A 19,868-nucleotide genomic window follows, 5' to 3' on the forward strand; every position below is an offset into this window, starting at 1 on the left:
ATGATGAACTGGGCTGTCCTCCTGTGTGCCTTAGTGGCCCTGTCCGAGTGTAATGTCAAGTAAGTTCTGTTCTTCTCTTCTCAGTCTGCATATTCTGTTTATTATTGTCAGCACCTGACACCAGGTCCAATTCCTGGTACGTGTAATTGTGGTGAATAAAGTGGATTTGTGATTGTGATGGTGTGTTTTCAGGATCTCTCTGATCAAGGGGAAGACTGCCAGAGAGACCCTGATAGAGAAAGGTATATGGGAGGAGACCAGGCTGAAGTTCCCCTACAACCCTATGGCCAAGTTCTACCAGAACGGTGATGAGGCTATGACCAACGACGCTGATGTAAGGCACAGACAGACGCAGTGTGCTGAAATACTGTATGAGCCTAGTGACTGGTCCCACAATTGTTTTTGCTCTATAGCTAATGGCCATGGGATTTGTCTATACAGCGCAAACAGACCTGGGACCAGGCTAGTCTACAGGCTAAATGAAAATGTCCTTACGTATTGGATATTGTGACTGCATAGTTTGAACCTATTGGCTCTAGAGTTTGTGTTCTTGTTGACATTAAATGTGCACTGGCATAATCAGATTAACTATGAGTTTACAGATGAGCATATAGCCAGCCATGCTTCTTGGCATGTAACTAGCTATGTTGTTAGACAAATGTCTGTTTCTTCGTGGAACTCTGAAATGTTCACTAGTGTGACCCTGTCACCGTCTCCTTGCAGTTGTCCTACTACGGCGTGATTTCTATTGGAACCCCTCCCCAGTCCTTCAACGTCATCTTTGACACGGGCTCCTCCAACCTGTGGGTTCCCTCGGTCTACTGCTCCAGCCAGGCCTGCCGTGAGTATACCATAGGCGTCTGTAGAATACTGTAGAATACCGTTGGCATTGGAGAATAGCTATATTTCAATATTGTTTCTGAGTAGTCTCTTGTGACAAGAGTTGTAAAATACAGTTTCATATTGAGTACTTAGCCAGAGAATGGGAGACTTGGTTGTGGGGTTGAGGTTAGGGGCTGAGGGTTAACATCATCAGAGGGTTGGCTCAACACAGTTAAACAATAGAATGGGATTAATGCATTTTCTATTTTATTTTCTAAATATTGTCCCCTTAAGAGCGTGGATGGTAGCGAATAGATCACTACCAATGAATAAATTAATGTTCAGTTTTGCAATGGCACAGTATGTACTTGGTCTGTAATGAACATGTTCATGTTTTCAAATAGAGAATCATGCCAAATTCAACCCTGCACAGTCCAGCACCTTCACGTGGGCCAACAAGCCTGTTTCCATTCAGTACGGAACTGGCAGCATGACTGGGCGGCTGGCATACGACACTGTTTCGGTACGTAAATGTAGACATTACTGTGACACGTGTTTAATTGACACTTTCAATTACAACATACCGTACATTACATACAATGCAACACCTCAAATAATCTTCCACTCAGCACCCGCCGTCCCAAAGTGGTCCTGTTTTATATCATTACATGCTAAAAAAAAGTATATTAGGTACCGACTCCAGTATAGTCAGCAAAGAAATAGAATTACTATTTTGGGTCCACTCAATATGTCTGCCGGGCAACACGTCATCAAACAATTGACTTGAATGGGGAAATCCTATTCTAGTAATTCTATTTCTATGGTGCCCAGTGACTGACGCTTGCCGTTGTGTTTCCAGGTGGGCGGTATCTCTGTGACTCAGCAGATCTTTGGTGCCAGTCAGACCGAGGCTCCCTTCATGGCCAACATGGTTGCCGACGGTATCCTGGGCCTGGCTTTCCCCAACCTGGCGGCCTCTGGGGCCACACCAGTCTTTGACAACATGATGAGTCAGGGCCTCGTTTCCCAGAACCTCTTCTCCGTCTACCTGAGCGGGTAACATAGTAACTGTAGAAATACAACTGGATGGGAGGTGGCCTTTTCTCTGAGCTGTGATATTAATGAAGCAAGAACGTATCCAGTGAATTCATATTTAATACAATTATACAACTGCTTTAAAATGGTCTTTGAAGAAAAGGTGACATCCATTTCAACATGTGTTGATGATTAAAAACAACCTTATTGACCTTTTTTCCTCCGCCAATAGAAACTCAGCACAGGGTAGTGTGGTGTCTTTCGGAGACATTGAGTCTAACTACTACACTGGACAGATCACTTGGATCCCCCTGTCCTCCGAGACCTACTGGCAGATCAACATGGACAGGTAGGTACACTCGTCCACACAGAGCCTATATCCTGGTCCATATATATATGTATCTCTCTCAGACATTTACATAAGTATTCATTGACTAAATGTTGCTGTGCACTTCAAGTTTATTTGCTCGCGACAAAAACCTAAAAACGGCAAGAAATATACATACAACCAAATACAGGACGAACAGGTCAACTCAGCTCGTATTTGTCCTTCCAGTGTTACCATCAACGGCAACACAGTGGCTTGCAATGGTGGGTGTCAGGCTATCATAGATACTGGCACCTCCCAGATCGTTGGGCCAACCACTGACATCAACAACATGAACAGCTGGGTCGGAGCCACTACTGACCAGTATGGAGATGTGAGTTACACACACACACACACACGTCCAACTATAAGGCTTTTCACACTACTGAGCGGAACCAAGACAAACCAAGCTGCACTAAGCTGCCTTGTTAGTTGTTGGAACGACCATGCTAAAAATATTTGGGTTGGGACCGACATGGTCGTGTGTAAATCTGTTCTTGATGTTTTTCCCCTCAATCACCGCCTCCCCTTTGATTAACCACAGAATAAATTATAAACATGTTATTATCCCTTCCCCCGAGGCCACCGTGAACTGCAACAACATCCCCAACATGCCTGAGGTGACCTTCACCCTCAATGGAAACGCCTTCACCATCCCTGCCTCCGCCTACACCTCCCAGGTAGTCTCCTGAATGTTACATACAACCTAAATGACCCATCTGATCTTTAATCCTGATGTGTTTCAGAGCTCCGTCATCAGAAAACATGTACATCTGAGGCTTAACCTTTCTTTAGATCCTAGAAGCAAAGTTCGTCACATGCCTGACTTTCCTCCTCTCTCTCTCTCTCTCTCTGTAGAACTCCAACGGCTGCATGACTGGTTTTGGTAACGGTGGAACTCAGCAGCTCTGGATCCTTGGAGATGTCTTCATCAGGCAGTACTATGCCATCTTTGACAGACAGAACAACAATGTCGGTCTGGCCCAGATCGCGTAAGATATCTACTGTGAAATAAGTCTGGATTGAATCTAAGTCTTCCAGTTATGAATAGTAATATGTTATATATGTGATTGTAGCACTAGAATTGGCATAGTTGGGGAAATGTTGTAGATTGTGAAATGTGCACAGTTGCCAAATAATAAAAAGCACTATATTCCCAATGCTAAAATGTGTGTTTGGCTGTCTGTAGCTCTTTCTCCCTGAAGTGAAACTGTCCTCTTGTGGAACCTCTTAATGTAAGAAAAATAATAGAATACTTTAGAATATTGATCTGGACATGGTGAAGGCAGGTAGGCCCAGAAACAGATAACCATCTCTTATAGGACTCGGGTACACTCTGCCTGTAAGGGTTTTCTCCAGAGGAAACTGATAAAGACATGGTGATTGGATGCCAGATAAACCTGATGTCCAGAAAGATACTGTATCGATCTCAGCACGTCAATAGAACCAGCTTGTTGAAAGACAGTCTGATATCAAACTCAAAAATAAATTCTGGTGCAGCGGATTCAAACTTTATTTGTATGGTTTATAAGTCAAAATAGATATAAATCTTAAAGCTAGAATCTGTATCTGAAACAAAGTGGTCACCCCACCTCTGTTTGGGTAAAAAGCTGAGGGATGGGCCTAGAGAAATGTAACCACTCTCAAATGAATAGACATAGCAGTGGAGGCAACGACTGACCATCCCATGATATCAACACAACATCAACACGATGGCAAATCAAGCGTTAACTGGCGACACCCCCACAGCTGATGTTTTGGCGGTGTCTGAGGTGGAACTGCGTTCGAGCGGTCAAATCGGTGAGCAGCTGCTCTTGTGTCTGCGTGACAATGATCGCACCCGCCCCACTCCTGTTAGAAGTTCAAAGCAAGAATATGTAGGCTATTTAAGCAATAAAGCCCGTCGAGGTGTGGTATTTGGCCAATATACCACGGCTAAGGGTTGTTCTAAGCACGACACAACGCGGAGTGCCTGGACACAGCCCTTTAGCCGTGGTACATTGGCCATATATCACAGACCCCTGAGTTGCCTTATCGCTGTTATAAACTGGTTACCAACGTAATTAGAGCACTAAAAAATAAATGTTTTGTCATACCCGTGGTATACGGTCTGATATACCACGGCTGTCAGCCAATCAGCATTCACGGCTCGAACCACCCAGTTTATAAACAGAAATAATGACGCTCAAATTAAAAAATAATTATCAGCCTAATTCGAGGTGTAGATTACATCTCACATTGCAGTGTTCAAACTTGTAAACAAAGCTGCGTGGGTTTTCTATTATTGTGACACCGTGCGGCCAATGGCAGTGTCCACCTCTAGGTATACTGCCTGGAGCCGCTTGTGGATTTGATAAACCTGTAGGCAGTTCCACCTCCAATACCGCAAAAAAAAAAACCCACTTTAATCAGCGTCTAAAGTGGATCTGATTGAATAGAGTCCTAAAACGGGTTGAGGTTATACAATGTAGGTTTTCTAACATTGTAATTCTGGGATCATCAGAAAGATAAATCGGGTTCAGCGTTGGTTGCTAGCCAGTGTGGAGTACACCACTGTCCCAGCAGGCTCTCTGTGTGAGTCGGTGCTTCTGGGGCTGCGGAGTGTCTGTAGGTTGGCATACAGCTCAGTGGTATGGTTCTCATGAGGCTTGAAGTCCACTGTGGTGTAGACAATACTGCTCTCCTCCTGAAGGACATCCTGCATATTACATATTTATTTTCAGTTTTTCCTGTGTTTTCATAGTTTCATCAGCTGTTGTGCAATAACACTGAAACTAACACTGAAAGTGAGAACAAATGTGATCAGTGCCATTTCCTGATAGTTGCTGGTTGAAAATACATTCTACACAGGACAGGACTTTCTAAAAATCATCAGGTTTGCATGGGCAGAAGTGTCCCCACTTAGAACACTCCCAGAAAGTCCTATTGCTTGACAAATACATTTTTGCCCATTTTAATGAAAAAAAATCTATTACAGTAAGGTACTTCATTCTTACGCACATATGTTTTGATGAGATAAAAACGGCAGCATTGGGACTTTAAGGTATACGTTATGAGTAGCAATACATATTTATAAGTAGTTAATAAACTGTTCAGTACGGGGCACACTACAGAAGACGTCAACAGGGAAAATACATAATGGCAACGTCAAGTTCAAACACAATAATTATTCTTTGGTTGTTGTTTCTGGGACAAAAGACATTTGACACTGAGTCACAGAGACAAAGTCCACCTATAGCACTTACTGAGAGGATGTGTGCAGCTGAGTCACTGGAAGTTGCTCCACATTTCTCTGCGAAGAACGAGGTTATTACATCAATTTAAAAACAGAGAACAGACACAGTGCTACAATTATTATTATTATTATTATTATTTTTAAATCATTGCTACTGGCTAAAAAGGTCATAGCCTAGCCTACTCATTTGAAAAGTTATTTCAACATGAACAGCAATTCATCTATGAAACACTGAAGGTTTGTCCTCTTACTTTTCGTGATGATTTTGTGATGAACAACAAGAAGGACTACTGAGCTGATCACAATCACCGTAGCGATGCAAAGACCTGCAGCTAGTGGTAAACCAAAGCTCCAGAGAACACTACCAGGTGAATTAGACAAACATGACAACATATTAACATAGGCATTAAAACGCTCCCAGAAATATGATCAACTATAACACGATCAACTAGGAGGAATAATTAACCAGTGTTAGGGAGAGATTGCACCTGGGGCTGTCACTGTGGTCCTTGGTGAAAACAGGCCCAGAGGTGTCTGATGAGGAAGAGAAGATGAAGGGGCTGATGGTTGACCTGACCGGAGGTCGAGGGGATACTGGACCGCTACGTCGACCACCATCTAAACAGAGACTGAGTTTAATAAGCACTCATTTCAATACAGTTATGTTGTTATTTTAAAAAAAAGGTGACTTCCTCATCATGTACAGATTTATTTGTTTTCAACACTGACCGGTTTACAATATCACAGTTCCTAGAATTACAACAGAATAACTTTCTAACCCCCAGATGAAACTTCATATAAAGATATGGTATGATTTATTTATGATCATTCTTACCAATCTGGAGGTTATAGTCTTTGTAGATATGATTCCATCCAATGGTGACAATAGCACACCTGTAGTCGCCAGTGTCCACTGGCTTTAAATTCCATATCACAACATCCATTCCACCGTTGTATTCGGTTGTGGATACTCTTCCCTCGTACAAGTCGTTGACATATCCTCTGGTATTCACAATAACAGAAACTCCCCAAGGATATAGTTTACAACAGAACTTCTCATAACCGTTGTAGAAAGGAGGAAAGACAAATCTCAGCAACGCTTGTCCATTCACCACCGTCCTCTGTTGTGCTTCCATCTCAGGGTCATCTATCAAACAAACACACTAAGAAATTACAAACAAGCAGATCCCCCCCCCCCCATGAAATAATACTAGTTAACTATATAATATTATACAGTACTTACTATAGAAACATTAAAATTTAAATAAACTTAACTATCACATTTACATAAGTATTCAGACCCTTTACTCAGTACTTTGTTGAAGCACCTTTGGCAGCGATTACAGCATTGAATCTTCTTGGGTATGACACTACATGTTTGGCACACCTGTATTTGGGGAGTTTCTTACATTCTTCTCTGCAGATCCTCTCAAGCTCTGTCAGGTTGGATGGGGAGTGTCGCTGCACAGCTATTTTCATGTTCGATCAGGTTCAAGTCCGGGCTCTGGCTGGGCCACTCGAGGACATTCAGAGACTTGTCCTGAAGCCACTCCTGTGTTGTCTTGGCTGTGTGCTTGGGGTTGTTGTCCTGCTGGAAGGTGAACCTTCACCCCAGTCTGAAGTCCTGAGCACTATGGAGCAGGTTTCATTCAAGGATCTCTCTGTACATTGCTCCGTTCATCTTTCCCTCTACCCTGACTAGTCTTCCAGTCCCTGCCACTGAAAAACATCCCCACAGCATGATGCTGCCACCACCATGATTCAACATAGTGATGGTATTGTTCTGGTTTCCACCAGAATTGGTTTCATCAGATCAGATAATCTTGTTTCTCATGGTATGAGAATCCTTTTGGTGCCTTTTGGCAAACTCCAAGCAGGCTGTCATGTGCCTTTTCCTGAAGAGTGGCTTCCGTCTGGCCACTCTACCATAAAGGCCACTGTGTTCTTAGGGACCTTCAATGCTGCAGAAATGTTTTGGTACCCTTCCCCAGATCTGTGCCTCGACACAATCCCGTCTCGGAGCTCCACGGACAATTCCTTCGACCTCATGGCTTGGTTTTTGCTCTGACATGCACTGTCAACTGTGTGACCATATATAGACAGGTGTGTGCCTTTCCAAATCATGTCCAAATCAATTGAATTTACCATAGGTGGACTCCTATTAAGTTGTAGAAACATCTCAAGGAGGATCAAGTTGCATAGCAAAGGATCTTAATACTTATGTAAATAAGGTATTTGAATAAATTTGCTCAAATAAAAAAATATAAAAACTGTTTTTTTTATTCTGTGTAGATTGATGAGGAAAAAACATTTAATACATTTTTAGAATTAGGCTGTAACGTAACAAAATGTGGAAAAAGTCAAGGGGTCTGAATACTTTCTGAATACACCCTGCCCTTTCCCCTTATCTTATTTTGTGCCAACCATAAGTGAGAGACATGCCAAGTATAGAACATATTGTGTTGTCTACAGCTTATTGAAAAGAGAGAAGAATCCATTCAGACCCCAGTCCCACCGAAAGGTTATGGAAAATGTGCTCTTTTAAGCCTCGTTTCCATGGGCAGTTTGAAGTTTTTTTTGCTTATCTGATTAAAATCTGTTATTTTTTCCTGCATTGTGAACAGCCAAAAAAGCCATTTCAAGCCACCTTCCTACAGTGCCTTCAGAAATGAGTCATAACCCTTGACTTATTCCACATTGTTGTTTAACACCATGAATTCAAAACAGATTAAATATATATTTTCCCTCACCCATCTACACGCAATACCTCATAATAAAAAGTGAAAAGCCGTTTTAGATTTTTTTTGCACATAAAAAAATAAATATTGGATTTACATAAGTATTCAGACCTGAGTCAATACATGTTAGAAGCACCTTTGGCAGCGATTACAGCTGTGAGTCTTTCTGGTTAAGTCTTTAAGAGCTTTGCACACCTAGAATGTACAATATTTGCCCATTATTCTGTTCAAAATTCTTCAAGCTCTGTCAAATTGGTTGTTGATCATTGCTAGACGACCATTTCAAAGTCTTGCCAGAGATATTCAAGCAGATTTAAATCACAACTGTTTTGGGTTATTATCCTGCTGAAAGGTGAATTGTTCCAATGTCTGTTGGAAAGCAGACTGAACCAGGTTTTCCTCTAGGATGTTGCCAGTCCTTGGCTCTACTACGTTCATTTTTATCCTTAAAAAACTCCCTTGTCCTTGCTGATGACAAGCATACCCATAACACGACGCAGCCAACACCATGGATTTGCCCCAAACATAAAGCTTTGTATTCAGGACAAAGTTAATTTCTTTGCCACATTTGCAGTTTTACTTCAGTGCCTTGTTGCAAACAGGATGCCTACTTTGGAATATTTGTATTCTGTACAGACTTCCTTCTTATCACGCTGTCATTTAGGTTAATATTGTGGAGTAACTAGAATGTTGTTGATCCATCCTCAGTGTTCTCCTATCACAGCCATTAAACTCTATAAACTGTTTTAAAGTCACCATTGGCCTCATGGTGAAATCCCTGAGCGGTTGACTTCCTCTCCAGTAAACTGAGTTAGGGAGGACACCTGTATCTTTGTAGTGACTGGGTGTATTGATACACCACCTGAAGTGTAATAAATAACTTAATGCTCAAAGGGATATTCAATGTCTGCTTTTTATTTTTACCCATCTACCAATAGGTGCCCTTCTTTGCGAGGCATTGGAAAACCTCCCTGGACGTTGTGGTTGAATCTGTGTTTGAAATTAAATGAACTGCTCGACTGAGGGACCTTAGAGCTAATTGTATGTGTGGGCTACAGACATGAGGTAGCCATTAAAAAATCCTGTTAAACACTATTATTGCACAGAGTGAGTCCAGGCCATTACAAAGGCGTTGGATACTTATTCACTCAAGACATTTCAGCTTTTCATTTTAAATTCATCTGTAAACATTTCTAAAAAAAAAGCACAATTTCACTGACATTATGGGGTAATATGTAGGCCAGTGACACACAATCTCAATTGAGTCCATTTTACATTCAGTCTGTAACAAAACAAAAATGTGGAAAAGGTCAAGGGGTGTGAATTATTTTTGAATGCGCTGTACCTAGCTAGCTAGTTGACTGCCTTGGCTAACCAAAAATAACTTGCTTTGAAAGTTGGATCATCTTGTCCTTTGAGGCTTTAAAAGTGTTTTTACACTATGATTTTGAACATTCAAAGCAACTGTGAAACGTCCTGTTGTTACTATGACAACTAGCGTAGCTGTGTCAGCAAATGACTGCTGTCTGAACACACACCTAATTTGGTCATTTGTAACTTGCAGTTTGGACAGTCAGTAGTCCAAAATAGATTTTGAAAACAAAACTGATTAGAGCATTAAGGTCTGAAGTGTGAACAAGGATTTAGTATTTCTCCAGTAGGATTCCTGAAGGAGAAAGCCTCAATGCCAAAGATAATAATATATATATATATATTTTTTTTAAACACTACAGTAAATACTACAGTATAGTACAGTCTGCAAAAACACTACAGTATACTAGATGATTTTTTTCATGTGGGTCTCTCGCAAATTTTATATATATATATATATACATATATATTTTTGAATCTTAAATGAGACAAAACTGGATAAAATCTCACCTAATAGAAGAATCAAGAGAAAGAGAATCTTCATCTTCAGTCAAGTACTCACTGAGGCTGTGCAGCTGTTCCCACACATCCTAGTCACCAACCAAAAAAAGCTACTGGAGTTGACAGGTCTTTTACTGTATTGTTCCCGAGACCAGCCTTGTGATTCACTTCCTTCATTTGGGGGGGGGGGGGGTGTCTCTCTAACTTGTAATTTACAAGTTTCAGAACACTTATTATTGGCTTAGAGTAGAAGGATGATTGGTTGTACTGTTGTCACGGTACCAGCTCTGGTATCACAGTTTTAAGTAGTATAACAATACCTCTAGAATGTTTTTGTCATAGAAAAACAAAATTATCTGGTCAAAATTAAAGCATAAGAAAACAAAATCACAATAAGGGAAGTGAAAGATCTGACAGAATGTAGTAATGTGGCAGCTAGCCTAGCGATTAGAGCACTGAGCCAGAAACCGAATGGTCACTGGTTTGAATCTTTGCGTCAACTAGGTGAAAAATCTGTCGATGTGCCTTTGAGCAAGGCACTTAACCCTAATTGCTCCTCTAAATCGCTCTGGATAAGAGCGTCTGCAAAATGATTCATATGTAAATGTTGTGATTTATTTGGCATCAGCTTTTAGCTTATTCAGCAATTTTCATTTAAGCAAATCATGGAACAAAATGCTTCATATGCAAAAAGATATGTACAAATGACCAAATGATTAACCACTCCTTTTAAACCACACATCACAATCAACCCTGTCGTCTGACAGTCCTCCGATCCTCCAGAGGCAGTCTTCACACAGTCCATTTTCATTTCTTCTTTTGTGACATTGTCTTGCAAGTCAAAGCAGGTGTTGAGGAAACCGCAGATCTTAAATAATTACAGAGTACGCCTACGTACCAAAATACAAACTATTCCCTATTTAGTGCACCAGTTTTGAAGGGCCCTGGTCAAAAGTAGTGCACTATGTAGGAAATGGGGTGGCATTTCAGACACAGTCGAGATCATCCAACCGTGTGTAACTTTGTTCTTTAATGTACATCAACCCCTATTGATTAACTTAGAAGCGACGGGTACAATATTTAGAATTGACAAAAGCTTCTGTTTATAGATCTACTTAACAGTGAGAGTTCATCTATTCAACACTCCCACTATGAGTGATAGATCTACCAGCCACTAGAATCCTCTCTAGGGCTACTTCTTTCATCCCAGGTATCTGAAGCACGGCAGAGCTCCTAGAGAGTAGAGCAGTGTGTTCTGGGTATCTGAAGCACGGCAGAGCTCCTAGAGAGTAGAGCAGTGGGTTCTGGGTATCTGAAGCACGGCAGATCTCCTAGAGAGTAGAGCAGTGGGTTCTGGGTATCTGAAGCACGGCAGAGCTCCTAGAGAGTAGAGCAGTGGGTTAAGGGTATCTGAAGCATGGCAGAGCTCCTAGAGAGTAGAGCAGTGGGTTCTGGGTATCTGAAGCACGGCAGAGCTTCTAGAGAGTAGAGCAGTGTGTTCTAGAGGATGGACCTAGGCAAGACCCTGCCAAGATTTGCCAATCTTGATCGCATAATGAGTAGCTGTTTTGGATGATTTTACACAAAGATTTTTAGATTCTCTGCAGTCTCGCTCAGGCCGATCCTGTCGAACCATGCTGGGGGTCGCTGGTCATCGTGGTTCCACCATACTAGTCCTGCACTACATACGGACATCAGGCAGCCAATAGTAAACATCATACTAGGAGACAAGTCCGCAATCACAGAGAGCCATCCCTCCCGACTTCCATCCGTCCGACAGCGGGTCTCTACTCATCGGTGAAGGTGATGACATCATACTGGATTCCCTGCTGTTGTAGCTGCTCCAGCTGTTCTTGTGTGGCCTCTGTATAGACTGTCTGGGTCTGTTGCAAGGCTGCATCTGCTACCGCTGGAACAGAGAGGGAGGGAGAGCAGGTAGTGTTGATACACTGACAAGAGAACAACCACTTTAAGGTTCTCAACCTCCAGTTCTCCACTGATTCAAATAATCAACAAATCCTGGTGATACGCATAGAGAACATGATTTGTATTTAACTAGGCAAGTCAGTTAAGAACAAACTCTTATTTTACAGTGACGGCCTACCCCGGTCAAACCTTCCCTTAACCCGGACGACGCCCTATGGGACTCCCAATCACGGCCGGTTGTGATACAGCAGGGGATCGAACCAGGGTCTGTAGTGACGCTTTTAGCACTGAGGTGCAGTGCCTTAGACCGCTGCGCCACTCAGAAGCCCTCGGGATAACATGAACCAGGTGTTGCTACAGGGTTGGAAGGACTGAACCAGGTGTTGCTACAGGGTTGGAAGGACTGAACCAGGTGTTGCTACAGGGTTGGAAGGACTGAACCAGGTGTTGCTACAGGGTTGGAAGGACTGAACTAGGTGTTGCTACAGGGTTGGAAGGGCTGATCTAGGTGTTGCTACAGGGTTGGAAGGACTGAACCGGGTGTTGCTACAGGGTTGGAAGGACTGAACCAGGTGTTGCTACAGGGTTGGAAGGACTGAACTAGGTGTTGCTACAGGGTTGGATGGATTTAACTAGGTGTTGCTACAGGGTTGGAAGGGCTGATCTAGGTGTTGCTACAGGGTAGGAAGGACTGAACCAGGTGTTGCTACAGGGTTGGAAGGACTGAACTGGGTGTTGCTACAGGGTTGGAAGGACTGAACCGGGTGTTGCTACAGGGTTGGAAGGAAAGGCTGCACATCCCGTAGCTGGCAGGAGTTGAGATCCCTGGTCAAATGTATGCAGCAGACCGTGTGTATGAAGCAGACAGTGTGTATGAAGCAGACAGTGTGTATGAAGCAGACCGTGTGTATGAAGCAGACCGTGTGTATGAAGCAGACCGTGTGTATGAAGCAGACCGTGTTGCTGAAGCAGACCGTGTGTATGAAGCAGACAGCGTGTATGAAGCAGACAGCGTGTATGAAGCAGACAGCGTGTATGAAGCAGACAGCGTGTATGAAGCAGACAGCGTGTATGAAGCAGACAGCGTGTATGAAGCAGACCGCGTGTATGAAGCAGACCGTGTATGAAGCAGACCGTGTGTATGAAGCAGACCGTGTATGAAGCAGACGTGTGTATGAAGCAGACCCGTGTATGAAGCAGACCGTGTGTATGAAGCAGACCGTGTGTATGAAGCAGACCGTGTGTATGAAGCAGACCGTGTGTATGAAGCAGACCGTGTGTATGAAGCAGACCGTGTGTATGAAGCAGACCGTGTGTATGAAGCAGACCGTGTGTATGAAGCAGACCGTGTGTATGAAGCAGACCGTGTGTATGAAGCAGACCGTGTGTATGAAGCAGACCGTGTGTATGAAGCAGACCGTGTGTATGAAGCAGACCGTGTGTATGAAGCAGACCGTGTGTATGAAGCAGACCGTGTGTATGAAGCAGACCGTGTGTATGAAGCAGACCGTGTGTATGAAGCAGACCGTGTGTATGAAGCAGACCGTGTGTATGAAGCAGACCGTGTGTATGAAGCAGACAGTGTGTATGAAGCAGACCGTGTGTATGAAGCAGACCGTGTGTATGAAGCAGACCGTGTGTATGAAGCAGACAGTGTGTATGAAGCAGACCGTGTGTATGAAGCAGACCGTGTGTATGAAGCAGACCGTGTGTATGAAGCAGACCGTGTGTATGAAGCAGACCGTGTGTTAACATACCAGTAATGGCAGAATGTTCAGCAACCTCCAGGTCCTCAGGACTGACCATCTGTTGTTCTGAACTGATGGGAAGATACTGGATCTGCCCGTCATGACTCAGGGCAATCTGCAAGACAGTTTGACAAACAGTTAACAATCTACCATACGGTTTTCAAACAATAGAGTAAGCAATGCACATACAGGGCATTCAGAAAGTATTCAGACCCCTTGAGTTTTCCACATTATGTTACTTTACAGACTTATTGTAAAGTTCAATCTTGCTTTCATCAGAGGAGAGAATATTGTTTCTCATGGTCTGAGAATCCTTTAGGGGCGGCAGCGTGGGTTCTGGGTATCTGAAGGCGGCAACGTAGCCTAGTGGTTAGACCGTTGGACTAGTAACCGGAAGGTTGCGAGTTCAAACCCCCGAGCTGACAAGGTACAAATCTGTCGTTCTGCCCCTGAACAGGCAGTTAACCCACTGTTCCCAGGCCGTCATTGAAAATAAGAATGTGTTCTTAACTGACTTGCCTGGTTAAATAAAGGTAAATTTAAATTAAAAAAGGTGCCTTTTGTAAACTCCAAGGGGGCTGTCATGTGCCTTCTACTGAAGAGTGGCTTCCGTCTGGCCACTCTACCATAAAGGCCTGATTGGTGGAATGCTGCAGAGATGGGAGAACCTTCCAGAAGGACAACCATCTCCACAGAGGAACTCTAGAGTTCTGTCAGAGTGACCATCAGGTTCTTAGTCACCTCCCTGACCAAGGCCCTTGTCCCCTGATTGGTCAGTTTGGCTGGGCGGCCAAATGTAGGAAGAGTCTTGGTGGTTCCAAACTCCATTTAAGAATGATGGAGGCCACTGTGCTCTTGGGACCTTCAATGCTGCAGAAATGTTTTGGTACCCTTCCCCAGATCTGTGCCTCAACACGATCCTTTCTTTCTCGGAGCTCTACGGACAATTCCTTCGACCTCATGGCTTGGTTTTTGCTCTGACATGCACTTTCAACTGTGGGACCTTATATAGACAAGTGAGTGCCTTTCCAAATCATGCCCAATCAATTGAATTTACCACAGGTGGACTCCAAGTTGGCGAAACATCACAAGGATGATCAATGGAAACATGATGCACCTGAACTTAATTTCGTGTCTCATAGCAAAGGGTCTGAATACGTATGTAAATAAGATATGTTTTAAAAAATATATACATTTGCAAAAAAATTCTAAAAACCTGTTTTCACTTTGTTATTATGGGATTTTGTGTGTAGATCCATTTTAGAACAGGGCTGTAACGTCACAAAATGTGGAAAAAGGTCAAGTGGTCTGAATACTTTCCGAAGGCCCTGTATAGCACCTTTCCATTACATAATTATACTAAAAGAAATATTTATTCTGGATTGAGTCATTTTGTTTTTGGGGGGTCCTCTCTCCCTCACCTGTTGCTCCTGCAGGAAGGCCCCATCATGCTCATACTGGATGATCTGGCCATCTGACATCTGGATGTGGTTCCCGTCTGCTAGCACCACGTACTCCTGAGGTAGGAAGTGTTGGACTCCATCCTGAGAGATGATATACTGGACCTGGGAGGGCGAAGGAGGAGGATTAGACCTGGGAGGGCGAAGGAGGAGAACTAGACCTGGGGTGGCAAAGGAGGAGAACTAGACCTGGGAGGGCGAAGGAGGAGAACTAGACCTGGGGTGGCAAAGGAGGAGGACTAGACCTGGGAGGGCGAAGGAGGAGAACTAGACCTGGGAGGGCGAAGGAGGAGAACTAGACCTGGGGTGGCAAAGGAGGAGGACTAGACCTGGGAGGGCGAAGGAGGAGAACTAGACCTGGGAGGGCGAAGGAGGAAAAGTAGACCTGGGAGGGCGAAGGAGGAGGATTAGACCTGGGAGGGCGAAGGAAGACCTGGGAGTGGCAAAGGAGGAGAACTAGACCTGGGGTGGCAAAGGAGGAGGACTAGACCTGGGAGGGCGAAGGAGGAGAACTAGACCTGGGAGGGCGAAGGAGGAAAAGTAGACCTGGGAGGGCGAAGGAGGAGGATTAGACCTGGGAGGGCGAAGGAGGAGAACTAGACCTGGGGTGGCAAAGGAGGAGGACTAGACCTGGGAGGGCGAAGGAGGAGAACTAGACCTGGGAGGGCGAAGGAGGAGAAGTAGACCTGGGAGGGCGAAGGAGGAGGATTAGACCTGGGAGGGCGAAGGAGGAGAACTAGACCTGGGGTGGCAAAGGAGGAGGACTAGACCTGGGAGGGCGAAGGAGGAGAACTAGACCTGGGAGGGCGAAGGAGGAAAAGTAGACCTGGGAGGGCGAAGGAGGAGGATTAGACCTGGGAGGGCGAAGGAGGAGAACTAGACCTGGGGTGGCAAAGGAGGAGGACTAGACCTGGGAGACCTGGCGAAGGAGGAGAACTAGACCTGGGAGGGCGAAGGAGGAGAAGTAGACCTGGGAGGGCGAAGGAGGAGGATTAGACCTGGGAGGGCGAAGGAGGAGGATTAGACCTGGGAGGGCGAAGGAGGAGGATTAGACCTGGGAGGGCGAAGGAGGAGGATTAGACCTGGGAGGGCGAAGGAGGAGGATTAGACCTGGGAGGGCGAAGGAGGAGGATTAGACCTGGGAGGAGGCTAGACCTGGGAGGGGAGGAGGAGGATTAGACCTGGGAGGGCGAAGGAGGAGAACTAGACCTGGGAGGGCGAAGGAGGAGGATTAGACCTGGGAGGGCGAAGGAGGAGAACTAGACCTGGGAGGGCGAAGGAGGAGAACTAGACCTGGGAGGGCGAAGGAGGAGAACTAGACCTGGGGTGGCAAAGGAGGAGAACTAGACCTGGGGTGGCAAAGGAGGAGAACTAGACCTGGGGTGGAACAAAGGGGAAGGAGGAGAACTAGACCTGGGGTGGCAAAGGAGGAGAACTAGACCTGGGGTGGCGAAGGAGGAGAACTAGACCTGGGAGGGCGAAGGAGGAGAACTAGACCTGGGAGGGCGAAGGAGGAGAACTAGACCTGGGAGGGCGAAGGAGGAGAACTAGACCTGGGAGGGCGAAGGAGGAGAACTAGACCTGGGAGGGCGAAGGAGGAGAAGTAGACCTGGGAGGGCGAAGGAGGAGAATTAGACCTGGGAGGGCGAAGGAGGAGCATTAGACCTGGGAGGGCGAAGGAGGAGGATTAGACCTGGGAGGGCGAAGGAGGAGAACTAGACCTGGGAGGGCGAAGGAGGAGAACTAGACCTGGGGGGCGAAGGAGGAGAACTAGACCTGGGAGGGCGAAGGAGGAGAACTAGACCTGGTAGGGCGAAGGAGGAGAACTAGACCTGGGAGGGCGAAGGAGGAGAACTAGACCTGGGAGGGCGAAGGAGGAGAACTAGACCTGGGAGGGCGAAGGAGGAGAACTAGACCTGGGAGGGCGAAGGAGGAGAACTAGACCTGGGAGGGCGAAGGAGGAGAACTAGACCTGGTAGGGCGAGGGAGGAGAACTAGACCTGGGAGGGCGAAGGAGGAGAACTAGACCTGGTAGGGCGAGGGAGGAGAACTAGACTTGGGAGGGCGAAGGAGAACTAGACCTGGGAGGGCGAAGGAGGAGAACTAGATTGTCACCGTCTGTCCCGTCTCTGTATCATACTGTTACAGTGCCTGCGGAAAGTATTCAGACCCCTCGACTTTTTCCACAATTTGTTACATTTCAGCCTTATTCTAAAATAGATGAAATAAATAATTATTCCTCATCATTCTACAAAAGATACCCCATAATGACATCACAATACCCCATAATGACATCACAATACCCCATAATGACATCACAATACCCCATAATGACATCACAATACCCCATAATAAATAAACTGGATGCACCTGAGCTCAATTTCAAGTCTCATAGCAAAAGGGTCTGAATACTTATGTAAGTAAGGTATTTCTGTTTTCGCTTTGCCATTATGACGTATTGTGTCTAGCAGATTAATGAGGAATTATAATGTTTTGGTCCATTTTAGAATAAGGCTGTAAAGTAACAAAATGTGGAAGAAGTCAAGAGGTCTGAAAACTTCCCGAATGCACTGTAAGTAGTCATATCTAGCTCCATTTGTAAAGGAATCTACTGTATGTATCTAGCAGAGGAGGCTGTTAGGTAGAAGTGTAGGAGGACGGGCTCATTGTAGTGGCTGGAATGGAACGGATGGAAAGATATCGAACACATGGAAACCATGTGACCGTCCTCCTATATCTCTATCCACCTCTGGTATCTAGATATAGCTCTATCTACAGCAGGGGTATCAAACATCCAGTACGACAGGGGGTCCAATCCGGCCCGCGGTTGGTTTGAGTAAAAGACCCCCCCCCCAGTTTGACACCCCAGATCTACAGTGTACATCACCCCCCAGTTTGACACCCCTGATCTACAGTGTACACCCCCCCAGTTTGACACCCCAGATCTACAGTGTACATCAGTCACCTGGTTGTCTCCTGTCATGTACTGTAACGTCTGTCCGTCCACTGTGGTGATCTGCTGAATGTACGTGGCCTCCTCTTGGTCTTCCAGGCCTTGTTCCTGAGACACTATGATGTGGTCCTGACCCAAGGTTTGTTCCTGGGACATGATGATGTGGTCCTGACCTAAGGTTTGTTCCTGGGACATTATGATGTGGTCCTGACCCAAGGTTTGTTCCTGGGACACTATGATGTGGTCCTGACCCAAGGCCTGTTGTAGCTGCTCTGGGCTGATAGTCTGTCCTGCCTGCAGAGCTGCTGGAGAAACACAGGGACAAAGACCAGGTCAGACAATGGGCTAATGGCTACCATACAATAACATTAAAATGTGAGCATTTCAAACCACCTTTGGGGGAGCTATGTGTATTGCCCTAGGGTGTGTGTACAGTATATCAACCAGAATGTCAGATGGTATGGATGGAGAATGACATATTCAACCAGTGAAATGATCTGTGTATGTCTGCTAGTGTGTAGGCTCTTAAGTATGGTTCCCTTACACTGTAGCGTGGCGAGAGCCTCCTCGTCACTGTTAACTATGATGGTCTGCTGGGAGCCTGCACCAGAGCGGCTCTTCTTTGTCGGAGGGTCCTGGCTATGGAGTCGCTCCATATGGAACTTGAGGTGGCCGTTACGGTTAAACCTGAAAGAATAACATGGATATTCACTAAATCATGCCACCATTCTCTACCCTTCTGCTCCAAGTGTGCACTTTTTCACATCCCCCCTCGTGAATTAAATTTATTTTTATTTTATTTTATTTTTATAAAGGAAAGGACTGGTGTAAAAAAAAACATGGGGGAACCTTTCTCTAGCGCAGTGGTTCCCATACCCTTTGGAACAGTGACACAACTGTAATGCCTTCCATCTCATCTGATCTATACTGCAAATCATCACTTTTCAGTACAAACTTTGTAAAAAAAAAAAAAAGATTAAGTAGTGGTTGATTTGAACTATTGTTATAGCTCCTTACTCATGATGATTAATTTGTGTGTATCCCTTTAAGAGCGACCGGCGAATACGCAATATAATAACTTGGTATGCATGGGTCTTTACTTTTGAACGATTTGGGCTTGAGACGAGCGGCTTTCTGCTTCGTAAAAAGGTCCCACCATGATGGATACATTAATTTGACTAGGCTGGCACAGCTAAACCGAAAATCAGACTTGCTAATGGTTCTTACAGGCAAAGTAAAAATTATACACAATGACTTGACTCATGATGCGCGCCCCTCAAATGATACAAAATGTAACAGCCTCTCACACGTGTGCCTGGCTATTCTAGGAGTGATTTTTCCTTCTAGGGTCACTGGTTCTCCTAAATAAAAAGTTAACTATTCATAAGTGAGTGTTCCTCAAGGCACACCTCATAGTTCCTCAGGGCACATCTCATAGTTCCTCAGGGCACACCTCATAGTTCCTCAAGGCACACCTCATAGTTCCTCAAGGCACACCTCATAGTTCCTCAAGGCACACCTCATAGTTCCTCAAGGCACACCTCTTAGTTCCTCAAGGCACACCTCATAGTTCCTCAGGGCACACCTCATTGTTCCTCAAGGCACACCTCATAGTTCCTCAAGGCACACCTCATAGTTCCTCAAGGCACACCTCATAGTTCCTCAAGGCACACCAGTGTCATCACTGCTTTAGCTTATGTTTACACCAATCA

At 44.9% G+C, this 19,868-nt stretch overlaps 3 protein-coding genes across 4 annotated transcripts in view; 1 reads left to right on the plus strand and 2 right to left on the minus strand.

Moving 5' to 3' along the window:
• Nucleotides 1-3,316, plus strand: LOC135503908 (pepsin A-like). Its single transcript, XM_064922090.1, has 9 exons — nucleotides 1-59; nucleotides 193-334; nucleotides 724-841; nucleotides 1,227-1,345; nucleotides 1,682-1,878; nucleotides 2,090-2,206; nucleotides 2,414-2,558; nucleotides 2,806-2,904; nucleotides 3,083-3,316. Exons 1-9 carry the CDS (start codon nucleotides 1-3, stop codon nucleotides 3,218-3,220), a joined length of 1,134 nt encoding a protein of 377 aa, XP_064778162.1. The 3' UTR covers nucleotides 3,221-3,316.
• A 403-nt stretch (nucleotides 3,317-3,719) lies between these two features.
• On the minus strand, nucleotides 3,720-10,971 carry LOC135503909 (uncharacterized). 2 transcript variants are annotated; one of them, XM_064922093.1, is made up of 6 exons: nucleotides 10,079-10,971; nucleotides 6,295-6,606; nucleotides 5,948-6,077; nucleotides 5,711-5,820; nucleotides 5,470-5,516; nucleotides 3,720-4,910 (listed from the first exon to the last, which is right to left on the minus strand). In XM_064922093.1, exons 1-6 carry the CDS (start codon nucleotides 10,110-10,112, stop codon nucleotides 4,743-4,745), a joined length of 801 nt encoding a protein of 266 aa, XP_064778165.1. In that variant the 5' UTR covers nucleotides 10,113-10,971; the 3' UTR covers nucleotides 3,720-4,742. The 2 variants fall into 2 exon arrangements, with proteins under 2 accessions (XP_064778165.1, XP_064778163.1); XM_064922091.1 differs by having other exon boundaries at nucleotides 3,720-4,922; nucleotides 10,079-10,252.
• Nucleotides 10,972-11,077: 106 nt separating this feature from the next.
• The window catches only part of LOC135503910 (zinc finger protein 335-like), a 32,620-nt gene continuing 23,829 nt past the window's right edge, over nucleotides 11,078-19,868 (minus strand). The window contains 5 exon segments of the mRNA XM_064922094.1: nucleotides 11,078-11,978; nucleotides 13,753-13,858; nucleotides 15,165-15,308; nucleotides 18,169-18,461; nucleotides 18,701-18,843. Coding sequence (XP_064778166.1) covers nucleotides 11,857-11,978; nucleotides 13,753-13,858; nucleotides 15,165-15,308; nucleotides 18,169-18,461; nucleotides 18,701-18,843 — 808 coding nt within the window. The 3' untranslated portion in view covers nucleotides 11,078-11,856.

The sequence above is a fragment of the Oncorhynchus masou genome, chromosome 18, assembly GCF_036934945.1.
Source record: "Oncorhynchus masou masou isolate Uvic2021 chromosome 18, UVic_Omas_1.1, whole genome shotgun sequence".
Lineage (NCBI taxonomy): Eukaryota > Metazoa > Chordata > Actinopteri > Salmoniformes > Salmonidae > Oncorhynchus > Oncorhynchus masou.

Coding starts and splice junctions, on each gene's coding strand:
- LOC135503909 (XM_064922091.1), bottom strand. CDS start 10,112: ATGAAGATTCTCTTTCTCTTGATTCTTCTATTAG. Junction 6,607..10,078: donor TCTCTTGATTCTTCTATTAG/GTGAGATTTTAT, acceptor TTTGTTTGATAG/ATGACCCTGAGATGGAAGCA. Junction 5,821..5,947: donor GACCACAGTGACAGCCCCAG/GTGCAATCTCTC, acceptor TTCACCTGGTAG/TGTTCTCTGGAGCTTTGGTT.
- LOC135503908 (XM_064922090.1), top strand. CDS start 1: ATGATGAACTGGGCTGTCCTCCTGTGTGCCTTAGTGGCCCTGTCCGAG. Junction 1,346..1,681: donor TGGCATACGACACTGTTTCG/GTACGTAAATGT, acceptor TTGTGTTTCCAG/GTGGGCGGTATCTCTGTGAC. Junction 2,905..3,082: donor CCTCCGCCTACACCTCCCAG/GTAGTCTCCTGA, acceptor CTCTCTCTGTAG/AACTCCAACGGCTGCATGAC.